The sequence below is a fragment of the Alligator sinensis genome, unplaced genomic scaffold (assembly GCF_000455745.1).
Source record: "Alligator sinensis unplaced genomic scaffold, ASM45574v1 scaffold600_1, whole genome shotgun sequence".
Lineage (NCBI taxonomy): Eukaryota > Metazoa > Chordata > Crocodylia > Alligatoridae > Alligator > Alligator sinensis.
This window is the reverse complement of record NW_005841859.1, coordinates 4,688,986-4,704,220: the sequence shown is the minus strand read 5'-3', so window position 1 is coordinate 4,704,220 and position 15,235 is coordinate 4,688,986. Positions and strand designations below refer to the sequence as shown.

Genomic DNA, 15,235 nt, shown 5'->3' with positions numbered 1-15,235 from the left:
TACACCTGGCCAGGACACAGGCTCCACTGAGGCGTTCTCTTGGGTGTTAGCATGTCAGCATTCTGGAGGTGGGCTGCTGAGGGGTGTCCGAGATGGGCTGGTCATATGTTCTCCTTCCCTCATGATGACTCCTGATGACTCTTTGTCCATAGCTATCTCTGGTTGGTTCTCTCTCTGTGGTCACACTTCCACGTAGCCTTTCAGGACTTCTCCTAATTTGATCGGTTCCCCCAAAACTGGGATCCCTCCCCACCCTGCTCTGGGGCCTTGTCAGCTGGTGTCACTTTATCTCATGTTATGGGCAGCGTAATGCATACTCCCTCAATTCTCAGGCTGTGTCCTTGTTGTGTTAGACAGCCTGTCTGCCTCCAAGGCTGTGATATTGTGTGATTGCGAGACCCAGGCTTTTTAGAACTCAATTAACCCCTGCAGGCCATCCTGACCCATTATAATGAATATATATCTATACCTATAGGCCAATTCCCAAAACGCAAACCTTTAAATACCATTACTAAGCCAACACGGATGGAACTATGATTGTGTCAGGTGCTGGGAGCTATAGATGTGATGATACTAAGGGTGTCTCAACAGAGGTCAGTGCTGCTCTACTGGGGACTTCTGGGGTCAGACCCAGACTGCTCCTGTGGACTGGTTAAGTTTTTTCCTGAGTCCTTGGTGGCCCTGTGACATACTCAACGTTAATCAAAAACAGCTGGGGCTATGAAGTCTTGGTAGGAGACCAGCAAGGGGCTGGAAATCTATTGGGGATCCCTTAATCAAGGGAACTGCCCCTGAAATTCCCTTTGCCTCATCTGACAATTTTCTTGTCCAAATGAAAAGATCTTTTAGGGTTGGAATCTTCAGCGGTGCTCATCATCTCCATGGTGCAAGTGTGGGCAAAATGCAGCCTGTGGGCCAGTTGCGGCCCTCCCGGCCATTCTACCCAGCCTGTGGGGCCCCTAAAAAATTTAGAAAATTAATATTTATCTGCCCCTGGCTGCCTGTCATGTGGCCCTCGATGGCTTACCGAAACTCAGTAAGCGGGCCTCCGCCCCAAATAATTGCCCACCTCTGCCTTGGTGGGATGTACAAGGGGGCCTGAGTTCCCTTGGACTTTCCCATGGGGTAAGTAAATCTGTAGTCTTACCTTAGAACAATATTTAGAGCCAAGGGATCTTGGGTATGCCATTCTGGATCCAAAGAAGCTTTCTATCCTCTGATACAGTATTAATAATTAGTATTCTTTAATTAACGTAGGGACTCCCTTTGGGTAGAGGAACTGAACAACTAACAGGAGCTAGCTAAACGTTCAGGTAGTTTGCTGCAGTCTGAAGCAGTCAGCAAGATGGCAAAACCAGACATTTTGTTCAATACAGAGTACCAAGGGCAACGACAAGACAACACAAGAGGTTTTTTCTGTGAGTGTAAAACCTTTGGGCATCTATACACGTGGTCTAGGGTGGTGGGATGGGTGCTTTAATTAGAGTGGCTCCAAGAGCCGCTCTAATTAAAAAGTGCCTGCAGCATCACATGTATTCCATGTCCCACGCTTCAGGATGGCGGTGGGGGCATTGAACTAAAACTTGTTTGACGAGCTTTAGTTCAAGCACACCTGCTGCTGTTCTGAAGCATGGGGATGCTGCATAGATGTGATACAGAGGCTGCTGGAGCATATTAATTAACATGCTCCAGTAGACTCGATTAATTGAGTCTGCCCTGATGCATGCTCATTAGCACATCAGAGCAGATGTCCAGAATGTATATAAGTGCGCATAGCTTCTAACACATGGCATCAGGAAAAACAGCCCCTGTGCTGATTAAACAGCTGCAACTCCAGCTGCACAAAGGAGTTTTTTCTTAAACTGATTGTGAATTAGGCCAATGGCATTTCCTGACTTTTGTGGTCAATCACAGGTTTCTAATCTTTTTAGACAATTTTAAACAGTGTAGGAACTCCCCACTGGAATTTAAGACCACAGTACTTTGGCTGTAAATATATTCAATCTAACCTGTTAGTTTCTGCCTGCTGTAGTGCATGCAGTCAGCAGAATGTGCACAAATATAATGAAGCCAGGCAGTCATACCTACCAGGAATACTCAGATGTGTGCTGATTTCAGATGAAAATTACAGAGTGCAGCTGGTCAGCAGGCCAAATGAAAAAGCAGCTTCAAGGAGGTTCATGTTTAAGAACCAGATTCTGTACTCTTTATACAGTCCAACTAGTGCAATTTTATCTAGGTATGAAAATCAGAATAAAGCCCCAAACCTGTCATTGGCTTTTTATTATTTTAAAATTGTATACCATATTATCCGCCATCAACCAAGTCAGATGTGCAAGCTGGAATGGGATATTGTTTCCAAAACGTAGGTTTAACACTTATCCTAAAGTTTTATTAGTTGTCATGTGGTAAGGATGGGTCATTTGGTTATGAAAGAGTACACATTAAAGATATTCAGAATAATGTTTATTTTCAGTGCTATTTTTCATTAAATACTGGCATCACATATCCATGTTTGAGGTAATATAAATTAAAAATATATTTAAGATTTCAGTCCCATACTTGTGCTGTATATTTTGTTCTACCATTATGCAGAATTTTGAAGCAAACACACAAAAGTCCATAATTTTGAATGCAGCTCTAATTATTTTAAGTTACTTTTATTTCACTATAATTTTGCTGAGAATGGTTATTGCATGATACATTTTTAGTTGATGTTTTAATTACCCTAGAGTTTTCTAATAAAAAATCACACATGTAAAAGTTATAGGAAGATGGGCATGAGGATGTGCTTTCAGCCAAGATAGGCAGAATTTGAATCACAAGGAGAGCGTATACTGCAGGATTACTGTCTGCATACATTAGGATCCAGGCCCAGCAGACACACTTAGGCATACGTTAAATTTAAATATGTGAATAGTCTCAGTGACTGTCAGCGGAATTACTCATTTGCCAAGAGCTAAGCACATACTTAAGTGTTTTGCTGGATTGGCCTCTAGAGATACTGCAGACTTAAATTCATAGTTCTCCTTAACTGTGCATTGTTTGACAAAATTGCTGGTTTAATATTTTATCAGCTCAGTAAGATTTTTCATATCAATAAAGCACCCATGAAAGTTTTTAACCTGGTTTACAGAAATACTATGAAAAAATAAGCAGCTATAATGACCCTCTTCTACCCATTTTGTTAAATTAACACCTGATTTGAAAAGCTACAAAGTAATTTTTATGGTAAAATATATTTAAAAAAATAAACTCTTCATTTTATCATCTTCCATCAAACATATAAGCTTGTTAAAGGGCAGGGAATTTCTCATTCAGGCATACAAGAAATTGAAGAATTTCAATTTCTTTTGCACTAACCACTGGTGTTAATAGGCCCCTCAACCTAAATTTCCATCAAGTCCAGCATTAGTGAGCCAAAAAAACAAAAATGAAAAGCTTGTCTGCAGATTGTTCCTGTTTCTTGAGAAACATTCCCCTGACATTTTCCTCTTATTAGTTGATACTCTCAACTCCTGCCATTAAAATGGAATATACACCTTACCTTTGTTTGTTTAACTTGAATTCGCGATTGTCAACTACAGGGGATATAAGCACTCTATAAAAAATTGCTGCATGTGTCACTGAATTAATATTTCAGAAGTTGTCTGGACCATGTGGCGCTCAGGAAGCTACAATTTTGTGTCACATGGCAGTGGGGAGGGGGTTGACAGTAAAGGTGTATTTCCATCTGGATTTATTATTCTTCTGTTTTGTACGCTACTGACAGTGTGATGATGTGACCCTGGAAAACATCTGAAGTATTACCAAAGCTTATAGTTTGTATTAAAACTCTCCATGCTCATGCAGTAAATTGCATTGTTGTGGATAGCAAGGTCTAACTTACAGTGGTGCTAGACCTAACCATCAGGGTACAGCTGTGCCGCGCAGTCTCTTTAGTACTCCACAGAGCTCACTATTGCCATTGGTTCATCAAACGTTGCTATCATTCTCTGTTTTGGGGTTGGTATGGAGAGTATTTCCCTGGGTTCAGTTGATGAGTGAATACCATCGTCTATAAGGTTTGAAACCTCTTCCTCATGATCTTCATACAGTGTATTGATGTGCAGCAGAGGGTGAGCAGCATTACAGTTTAGTGCAGGTGTTGGCTCTGATTTGGCCTGGCTCAGAGTTACATTTGTTGCAGCAGCACTTGTTGCTATATGTTTGTGGTTACAGGTGAGAAACACCCCTGCAGCAGGTACAGTTCTGCATGTCTCAGATGAGTACAGAGCATCTTTTTCAGGATGTGGGTCTGAAAGAAAAGAGAAGAATTACCATAAAAGAGTTGTCTAGCCTTCCCCTCCTAGCTAACCATTGTACAGCAACATCCTAATCTGACAGAAGTCAATGGGACTGATTTCAACCAGAGCAGAAGTCTTTCTGTAAACTGAGTTTTAATTAGAGTCTGAGAAACCCATGATGACTTATTCATGAGAGCACTGACTTTGAGGTTCTAAGCCTGAAAGTTCATTGTCATGAATAACAACAAACCTACTTTCTTATGCATGTCTATGCTCATTTATGGAAAAACATTTATATAAAACAAAGAAAAAAACTATGTAAAGATTATGATTAAACAAACATCTACAATGGCTATAGGATGGAATATAAAAAATACAGATTATGTTTTAATGGAAAACATAGTAATCATATACTGTAAGACAATATTCTGAATGAAGAAAAGCAAAAATGTATAGTTAATTGGTGTCTAGTATTGGAAAGAACTAGTGTAAAGAATGGATCATAATCTTCTTTACTTAACTCAGAAGTTGTGGTGTTTTTTGAATGAGGGGTAAAAAGAGCAGCTGTGGTTCAAACCTACCATAACTTCTTGTGTGTTTGTAATGTAAATGGTAACTAAGGCTATAAAATAATATTGGCTTTTGGAGCTGGAATTGGAGCATGGTACTGGATAAAGGAGACTGCACGATGTCCCATATACACAATGGGGAGTTTGAGAGCTCTAAGAAGAGTAGGAATTTGGAAATGACAAAAACTTTTATACCTCAAATCACTTATTTGCTAGGCAGGGGAAAATAGTAGCTATCAGTCTGTCAACACCCAGAGGGAGAAGGTTTTAGCTTGAAATAAGATGAGAGACATTGCTTTATGCACACATCAAGTTTTATGTAATTGAAATGGCATATTTCTTCTTTTATATGGCAGTAATTGACAGAAATAAACAAGATCTCTATCAATGCACGTGCATGCTCCCCTAGCACAGTAGTGCCTCACACCCTGTGTAGTAGAGAAGGGTTTCTATCCCCAATGCACAGGTGGGGAATCAAGGCACACCAGGTCACGGTGCCTTGCTATAAACTTCCTGAAATCTCTTGATTTCCATGCCAGCACCTATACTACAGACCATCTTTCCTTAAGGCCAAGTAGGATAAAGGGAAATTTAACTGAATATTAAGGATTAAGAACAGTAACAATAACCTGAAATGGAAAATATCTAGCTTCAGGGCATGTGTCAACTCTCAGAAATGGAGATCTGAAAGAAATATTTGTGAGCAGCTAACTGCCACCTGCAAAATCACTAATCCCTTCCTCAGATGTAGCTGATACTGGCCAAGGTCAGACCTAGAATACTGGTACTCAGAGTTCACTGCTTCAATCTACTATGGCAGGCAAGGTTGTTTGGGTAATCTTTTATTAGACCAGCTGAGTAGTTGGAAAAAAGTTCTTAGCAAGCTTTTGGGTGTGTTCTTGTTACTCTAAAATGGGTGACATACCTACAGTGTGGTACAACTGAGAGAGGAGGATGACATTCTTTGGAGTCACTCTCTCCTACACTTGGCAGAAGTGATATTTTGCATGAGGCCAGATTCATAATTTGTGAACATTTCTAAAGACTTCAAAAATATTGTAGAAAGGAAGGATATTTTGTGCAGCTCTACCTGTACTAGATCCTAATGCATATATTGATACAAACTGGTACATACAGCAAGTGAGAGAAAGCATAGTTATCTCCTTTAAGAGGCTTCCCTGCTTTTATATTATGGGCTATTTAGAAATCTAGTAAGAGAGAACAAACAGATCTGATCATCATGGAGTTCAACCTTTTACAACAACTTAAGGCCTGTTGGGTTTGTCACTACTGAAATGGTACCAGAACAGCATACTGTACCTTTGAGAGAAGAGGTGACATGTACTATGACATTTTCTTCTTGGTTTAAAAATCCACCCTCTTGACTATTGGATGTAGGCATTGAGGCAATGGCTTGAATCTCTGGTTTGGGTTTTTTACTACTAAGTATATATGGATGGACGTCCAGGGAAAAGTGGCGGGTATGCTTTTTTTCATTATTTGCACCAGAGATGGTATTTGGCTCAGTTTTCTGAGATGATGATTGCTGTGAGGATTTTGCTGTGGACTCTAGCAGAGGAGCTATAAGACTGTCAGTTGCTGTTTTTCTGCGCACTGGCTTAGGCTTTTCAGGCTTGTGGTTTTCAACTTTCATAATGGCTAACTGCTCCTTGAATGGCTGAGGGAGTGGATTGCTACTTGGAATCCATTTCATTTTCTTTCTAGGTCTCTTAATGATGAGCTGTTCATTGGCATCAATGTCTGCTGGATCAATACTGGGGTCTATTGTTTGAATCCCTGAATCACGCATCGTTGGTGTAGCATCATGGTTCGACTGAGCCAAGGCTGCAAGCAACTGGCGTACCACATTGTCATACATCAGATCACTTTCATTTGTAATAAAATCCAGGCGGTTCAGTGATTTTATATGGTCCCGATTTTCATTGCAAAACATAGCTAGAATATTGATATCACAAAATTGAGACTTCTGCCACTGTTTTTTGGTCTTTATCCCCACCTTGTTCAATTTATCAAATATGAAGTTGGACTTGCGGAATATGAAGAGGTGAATTAAGTTGATAAGAATGATCAAGTTCATAAAGCAGAGGAGGACAATGTCCACTCCAGCAATTATACGCTGGAGCTGGACCGATGGCAGTTTACAGTTCACTCGGATGTGCAATTTGGAGTTGCTTGTTTTGTCCGGAGGTTCCCCTAGTGCACACGTAAACTCATTTTGCTTCTGGCTAGCATAGTAGGTGGATAAATATGTGATGGGTATAATGCTTAAAAATATTATAAATAAATGTCTTGCAAGATAAAGTTTAGCTAAAAAGTTACTTCTCCCTCTTCTTTCCAGGTATTTTTCAAACAAGTTCTGCTCTGGGCTTTTTTCCTTCTCTGCATTCTCAATGATCTCTCTCTTCTCTCTCTCCGTGATTCCTGGGCCTTTGGATTGAATTTGTTTCTCTATTTTTGGTGCACGCCCTTCTGCTGCACGGTGGTAGCAGTTATCAATCTCCTGAAGCAAAAAATTAAGCTCTGAAGTCAGTCTGGTGGAGGCCAGAAACTCCCAGCCAAGAGCTGGAATGTACATTATACCAGCAAAAGCTAGCAGTGCATAAGGAAGGAACTTATGCTCAAACAAGGAGGGCCAATGGTTGGCATCAACTCCTGGCAAGGCATCTTTTAGTTCTGTCCAACAATATCCTCTGGCATACAAGGCTTGGTCGCGGGTGAAGTTGTGTGGTGTGTAACAGTATATTGGCTCCTCTGTATAACAGAGAGAAAAGTCACTGCTGTGCATTTAACCTACAAAAGGAACTCTGGAAAATAAGTATTTCAAATTATATCAATTTTCCTTTACTGTAGCTCTACATGATACTCATGTTCACAATACCTTAGATAGCTACAATCTGCATTGCTCATGCGTATATGCCCCCAGGAAAAACTATCTGCCTGAAGAGGGTAGAATGAAGCTAAAAATTTTAATCTGTCTGTAAAAATTAGAAAAATTGATTTGGATACTACTTGGAATGCACTAAACTTTGAAAAGCTAAATGATAGGCTTACCTACTGTACAGAAGCCACAATTATTATATTGGAATGACAGGGCTTCCCTCAACAAACAAATACAATATATGACCTGTCTAGGTGAATTCTTCCCCCTTCCCATAAATAAAAACAAATTAGCTACAGCTGAAGGCAATGGGCCAAAGCCTGTAAAATTTTGTTAATAAATTCAATGTTGGACACAGCAGAGAGGTTAAACTTAAGGTTGTATTAAGTTAAATTAACTCCAAATAACTTCTGGTTTAAATGGAAACAAACAAATGGAACATCTTGCCTATTAACAATGTACTTAATACTGTGAATATTTACGAGTAAAGATTTTGCAGCATTGACATTACAATATTTTATACAGTCTAGTGGAGTTTTGTCAACAGCAGACTTCACCTAGACATGGTCTTAGAAGAGACAAGTTATGTTTTATCTATGTCAGTTTTTGTGTGGGGCAAATAGAGCAAATGGAGTATTTTTTTTTAGTTCTGACAGGCACTCTGAAAAGAAGTCTCTAAAATAAGACCCTCATTAAGTATGTAATTTCCTTTGTTGAATTTAGTGCCCCAGAACACCAAGCTTGTTTCCATTATGAACTCACTGTCTGCACTCAAACTGGAGCCAGCAGGCACTGGGGGAAATTTTGATGGGTGTGGAATTGTTCAAAACCAGTAAATTCCTTGACGTTTGTTTCACTTGATTTTAGTGAAGAAGGATTCCATCTAAGGAGTTGAAAAGCACAAGCTGCACATGGAAAAAATGCTCTAATCTGGAGGTGACCAACCTGCAGCACAAGTGCCTGAACTGGCACAAGCAGCCTCTGGATATGGCATGCGGCAGATTTGGTGGGAAGGGGAGGAGGAGGACAGGCAGCAAAGTGCTAGATAAGGCAGGGAACAGAAAGCAGAGCAGCAGATCAGGCAAGGAGCATGGGGCAGGAGGCAGAAAGCAAAACAGCGGGCTGGTAAGGGAGCAGAAAACAGAGCAGCAGATCAGGTACAGGAAGGGGATTGGACTGGTGCTCAGGGAGGGTATAAGACTAATTTGTAGCGCTCCTGAGAAAGTGCTTGGCTCTCACTGATCTAACCCTTTCTACACTAGCACCCACACAACTTGCCCAACATACTTTGCTATACAAAGAAAACCAAGGTTTGCATGTGTTTTGGTAGGATCTGAATGTACATGCATATACTCCTTTTTGGTAACATGATGACCTTGTAAGGGTTTTTTTCCTTGAGTAACACATTGAAATATGGAACAAAGTGGTGGAGAGAAATTCCAATAAATGTTACTTACTCACATAAAACAAAGGACGATAATATTATAATTAATTCTGAGATCTTCACTTGAAAAGAATACTTCAAAATTAATCATTTTGAAGCTTTCTATACTGGGAGTTTTGCCATTGACTTTAATGGGGGCCATGATTTCATGGTCTATCATAGTATATTATCATCAAGGAACAAGCTATGTGTTCAGCCCACTAAATATAAAGTTCTTGTAAATATGTTTTCTGAAACATTTGTGTAGAAGTCCCCTTTAGTGCAATGCCATTAGTTTTAGTGAAGCAATTTTAGGGATGAGTTTCACTCAATCTACTTTCCAGACTTAGAACATCAGGGCTGATGGACCATGTGTCACCAAGACAGACATACGTAATCATGTCATGACAGCAGAGGCAACAAATGGATCTGATTCTCCTCTCTGTGACATGTGCTCATTAGGAAAAATCAAGATCTTATAAATGAGAATTATGAAAGATAACAATAGTATGCGTCTGGATTAAAGAATGATAATACAATGAAGACAGCTGGAGTGAATTTTTATTTTCAGGCACCTACAGCTATCATTTAAGCCAAAAATTAATATGTCATAATGGAAAGGGAACAGGCTGCTTGGTGAAATTGCTCAGGTTCAATTTTCAAGAGGCACAGAAATACATATTTTGTTTTAAAAAGTTCTGTTGAGAGGTAAGAAACATAATTCCTACAAAAAAGGCTATGAGAATGTTATAATGGCAGCTTCAGCACTGTGCTGACCACCGCATGTAATGCAGTAACCTGGGCTTATAGCTTTATGTATCAGCCTTAACATTTTCAAAGCACTTCAAAAACTTTTTTTTTCAAGTAATTACTCCGGCCACCAGGACATGCAGTCCTCTCTGTGGTGAAAAACGTCAACTGAGTAATTGCATGAAGCATCATGTTCCTACATATCCATTTAGGAACATGCATTTAAAAGAACACTGGATGAAGGGGGGATTTTAAAATATTGCTTTTTTGGGGTGACTGAGGTGACTCTCCCTATGTATTGACTGATCCTGCTAAGGTCATGTAGATAAGCAGCAGATTTGTCTAGGCATGGATAATGTGCAGATACCACGATCCCTCTGTGCTTTTTCCTGGCTGCACTCATATGTAAGAAGAGTGGTAGAAATTCACCATCTTAAAACAGAATGAACAGCAAGGTTATCAACTGTCAAAAGATCTCTTGCCAATTCCCAGTAAGTGACATGAAAATTATGTATATTTGCATCTAATACCCACGTACCTGCCACTTCAATTCACTAGCTTATGCAGTGGATTATATAGCCAGCAGCTAAAGCTTTTTGCATTTAATTTAAATAGCCCACAACAAGCTCTAACACCGTACATATTTAGTATAAAATCTCATTAAGAGATGTATAAGTCTGCTCTCAGTTCTATCTATACAATCCCACCAACTGCATGCCAGCAAACAATGCTAAACACAATTGTTTTAATAGAAAACTACTTTTAATACCTAGGAACAAATTCTGCCTTTGATTTTATCTATACAACCCACTGCCACAGAGGGTAGTGTTCCTTCAAAATAAGTAACTGCAAATGCCATTGTGTGGGACCTCCCTGCAATTCCTTATTATATGATATTGCACAGTCTAGCTGCTAAGTTTCAGTAGCTGTTTCCATTGACACTTCTTGCAGAAATATGAATAATTTGAAACACTGCTGGTCTTGACCACCTTGCACTTGACCTTTTCACCTGAGGTAAGATGGGTCAAAGCCTGATCATTTTACTCATAAATTACTGTGGAAGTCCTGAAATTATGCACATAAACAAAGTAAGAAAGAATTGGGTAGATACCATTGAATGTTTCTGGTCATACATCAGCAAAGTTAAACTGGCAAATAATTTTGTATTCCTGTATGTATACAAGTAGCATTGTTCCACTAAATCACTTTAAAAAAATCTTTTACAGCTGTGTTTGTCAGGCTAAAAGTACACAAAAATAGTATATCTTTTAAAAATAAATTCTGCTACTTTAATCTTGGTGGAGCTCACTGCACTGTACAAACTCTAGGTTATATCCTATATTCATCCCAAGTGTGCAACTCCTATTTATGGCCTCCCAACTATACAGGGCTCACTTCATCCACTGCTGAATGAAACCTTTTCTAGAAGGTAACAAAGTGGCCATTTTGCATTAGCAACACTACACAGCTAATAATAAGAGAGGAAGAAAAAAGTCTTGAGTACTTTGTTTACAGTTCTAATGAGAAGGCAATCACCCAGTAGCATTTCACAGTAGGAACTATTGCAAACCTTTACCATGAGGTGGCAGGAAAGAATGACACAGCTTGCTTAAGACAGTGGTTCTGAACCTTTTCAGACTCAAGACATTGCTTGGAAACTGTCACCTCTAGTTTTTGTTCATTTTTTGACTATAGAAAAGTAGCAGCGCAATTTTCTGTACAAAGAACTCAGAAAGATCACAATACCACAAAAGGTTTTAAACACTACAGATTCCTATTTAAAGTCTCTGGGTTTATCTTGTGAATCACATTTGCACATCTAACATTGTATGGCACCCCGTGACACCCTTGAAAGGATATCAAGGCAGACAAGCGTGCCATAGCACCCTGGTTGAGAATCAGTGGCTTATGAGAAAATGGCTACTCCTGGATAGCTATGGATGCATTCCACTTACATGGGTACAATTCTACTCATTTTCCTCTATACCAGATTCAAGGAACTTATGTTGGCATGCGTCTGTTCTCTGTTTATACCAACATAAAGGGTGATTTTACATCAGGACAAAGCTTGTCTAAGCCCAGTTCTCTGCCTATATTAAAAAAGTATAGGATGATAAGCCCAATCCTTCTTCCATTGTTCTTGTATCCACTCTCAAAATGCATATAGTTTTACAAACGTTTCTTCAAAACAGTAAATAAACACAGCATTTCTTTTTTTCACCAAAAAATAATAATAAACATCAATTTTTTAATAATCAGCACTGGAATTAGGTTCTGCTTCTGGAATGACTGAAGCATGGGGCTGACTTTGTATGCTGGGTAGTCCCTTTGAAGCCAATGGGATTACCTACAGTGCATGAAGTTAAACACTTACATTACTCTTTGAAGGACTGCAGCCTTAGGTGTTTCAATTTCAAACTTCTAAAATATTATTACAAGCAAGAATCAGAAGTAATTTACATATTTAAAGTACATTAACTGTACTATTTTGGAGATCTTGAAAAGTATTAACATATTTCTTTTCACTTACCACTGTCTGCATAAGACAAAGAACCTCTTCTACTTACTTGACATACACCTCCAAAATAGTGCATTCAACAGAAGTAGACTAGAAACCTTATTAATGAAAAAGGTATACCTTGTATAAATTCATTTTTTTCAGAACCCTGAGAAACAATCATCCATCATAATTTTTCAATTAAATTTGCAAGAATTCAGCATTCTTCAACAAAGACTCAATAATAGAGGAAGGGATCAAACAAACACAGTTGTAACAAAAAGATAGGAGGAACAAAGAAAGTAGGAATAAATAATTTAAAAGTAAGTAAAAGTAAGATACATATTCTTGTCCTGGCTAGTACTAAGTTAAAGTTAGTGTTGCTTGTACAGATAGTTGTTTTAAAGCCCATTCAACAAGTTGAGCTATTTCTACACTGCAAACTTACTACATTGGCAATCCATGAACCCATTGTCCTGGACATGCTATCCCCTAACTAGACAAAGTGTAGCCAACTGTCTCTGCTGTTGACATGATTACACAGCTTGCACTGGGAAACTAGCAAGCAAGGAGAAGCATAGGGCATTTCAGGGTGCTGCTACTGGGCACAGTGAGTTTGAGGTCTAGACAAGGGCAAACAACTACAGATTCATGAAACCAATGGAATCATTCATGTACATACAATTAGTGTGTGTGTGTGTGTGTGTGTGTGTGTGTGTGTGTGTAAAAAATTATTCAAGGCTGTGTGTTGAATGAAGAGGCTGCACACAGAAGTGAAGGAACACAGCACCTCCACGTTGCTCAGAATCTTTCAGGGTCAAACCCATCCTACATAAATGTATTCCACAATGCGAATCCCTTAGACTTTAAGAAATACTGTAAAGAACCAGGGTTTTAAAGACAGTGTTCATTACACATATGCATTAGGTAATATTGAAAAGTAGGAGTTTTGGTTCTTGAAACACAGGTTTCTAATAGGTAAGCCAGACTCTAGGAATTTAGCTACTAGAGCCCACTGTTGTATACTGATGGGTCTATCTAAAATAGAATCCCAAGGAGGACACAGAGAATAACCCACAATACTTCACAGCACGGACATATCTGTAAGCAAACAGACGCGTGTCTCGTACACCCTGCATACATAACTCATGAAGAAAAGTACAAGAATGTGTGTAACAAGAATATTTTATTTTTAAGAAACAAGCTAATTTATTTGGGGGCTTTTAAATAACTTTCAAAGGAAAAAGAGAAAAAGGCTCTGGATCCTCTTCTCTCTGGAAAAAAAATATTTATGTTACTCAAGTTAAAAAATTTAGTCTAAAGAAAAGATATACTACTTAACCGGTCATCAGATCTTTCATGCCTATCAGTAATATACAGAGAAATTATACATACTACTATTATTTAAGATAACATTTACACAAATTCTGGGTGTAATCTAGGTTCCACTGATGTTAATGAAAAACTTCCATTGACTTCACTGATCTCAAGATTTCAATCAGTATACTGGAAGAACAGTTGTAAAATAAGTGCTGTATAATGGCCTATTCCTTAGCATTACTTACATAGGTAGACTTATTTAATTCAATGGGTCTACTTACATAAGTAAAATTAAACATGTGTAAGTGTTGGTAGGATCAAGCTTTGAGCTCTGTAAGTATTAAGTATTATTATCACTAACATTCTTTTATTATTAATAAAGAAAAAAATTACCTCTACTGAAGAATATTTTCTACAGTTTGAATAAGGACTTCATGCCTGATGGTTCAGTTTGTCTTTCTGAGGCACAATATCCCCACGATGAGCAAGGCTAAGTACAGACCTCTAGTTTCCTTTCTCTGGATCCAGTTTGCCTGTTTAAAAAGAATCTGTTAAATAAAACCAAGAAAAGGGACTACCTGATTGTTAATAATGCCCCTAATTCTACACACCTTACCCAAGATAGGTAGGATGTGCATAGGTAGCCCTCATGATTACTAGCTATTAGACTACCCATGTGTGTAACTGCAAAATAAAGGCTTCAGAAAGAGGCCCCATATTTATAAATATGGAAGCTTTCCTTTGCTATACTGCTGCTGTATTTGCACATATTTCCAATCTACACAAAATAACCTTATATTACATGCAATTATAAATTAAAGCCTCCCAAACAGATTTGTATATTTGCACAAAAATATTAACCATATATCACAGGCATCACTTTTTTTTCCCTGAAATTAACTATACAGTGCTTGCTAAAATTCACTTACCAGTGGGCTAAGGCTGAAAGGCCTCAATAGTGCCTTTTAAGACCTCCCCCAGTGTAGTCACTTAACTCAGGGAAGAGAAATACCTATATGTGGGTCCTCATTGAAAAATAGAAGGTCTGGTTGATAGGGTTAGTTCAGAATGACAACTTGCTGTAGGGAGTGCCAGAAATACTTAGGCTGCTTAATGGGGAGACATTTTCTCAATAATAAGCTATCATGCAATGTGATGTCCAGGTTGCATGGTGATAACGTAATTGTACATAGATGTTCCATGGTGATGTACTACTTAATCTCACTTCAGTCATTTCCTCCTCTGCTATATAGAACTCACGGAGGAAAAAGAGACTGCTGGGCAGAAGAGACACTGGTTACATTCATTCCCACATGTACATTTCTTCATATAATGTTGCTTTCCATGATATTAAAATTAAAGGGACAATTTCAATTAGTTTAGAACCAGAGCTGATATTTTGGAAGAAAAGCAATGCTCAAAATTTAACAGGAGAAATCCACCCACAAAAAGACCCAAGGAAGAGACTAGTGAAGTATCTACTTCCTAGTT

The 15,235-nt window shown here is 38.7% G+C and overlaps 1 protein-coding gene across 2 annotated transcripts in view; it reads right to left on the bottom strand.

Moving 5' to 3' along the window:
• Positions 1-3,206: 3,206 nt before the first annotated feature.
• The window catches only part of PANX2 (pannexin 2), a 16,511-nt gene continuing 4,482 nt past the window's right edge, over positions 3,207-15,235 (bottom strand). Inside the window, exons 2-3 of one of the 2 annotated variants that reach the window (XM_006016508.3) lie at positions 6,176-7,627; positions 3,207-4,297 (exon numbers count right to left, since the gene is read on the bottom strand). In XM_006016508.3, the coding sequence (XP_006016570.1) occupies positions 3,939-4,297; positions 6,176-7,627 (1,811 nt within the window). In that variant the 3' untranslated portion in view covers positions 3,207-3,938. Of the gene's footprint in view, positions 4,298-6,175; positions 7,628-13,594; positions 13,699-14,137; positions 14,278-15,235 lie in introns of those variants that run through there. The other variant, XR_322984.3, reaches the window with a different exon arrangement.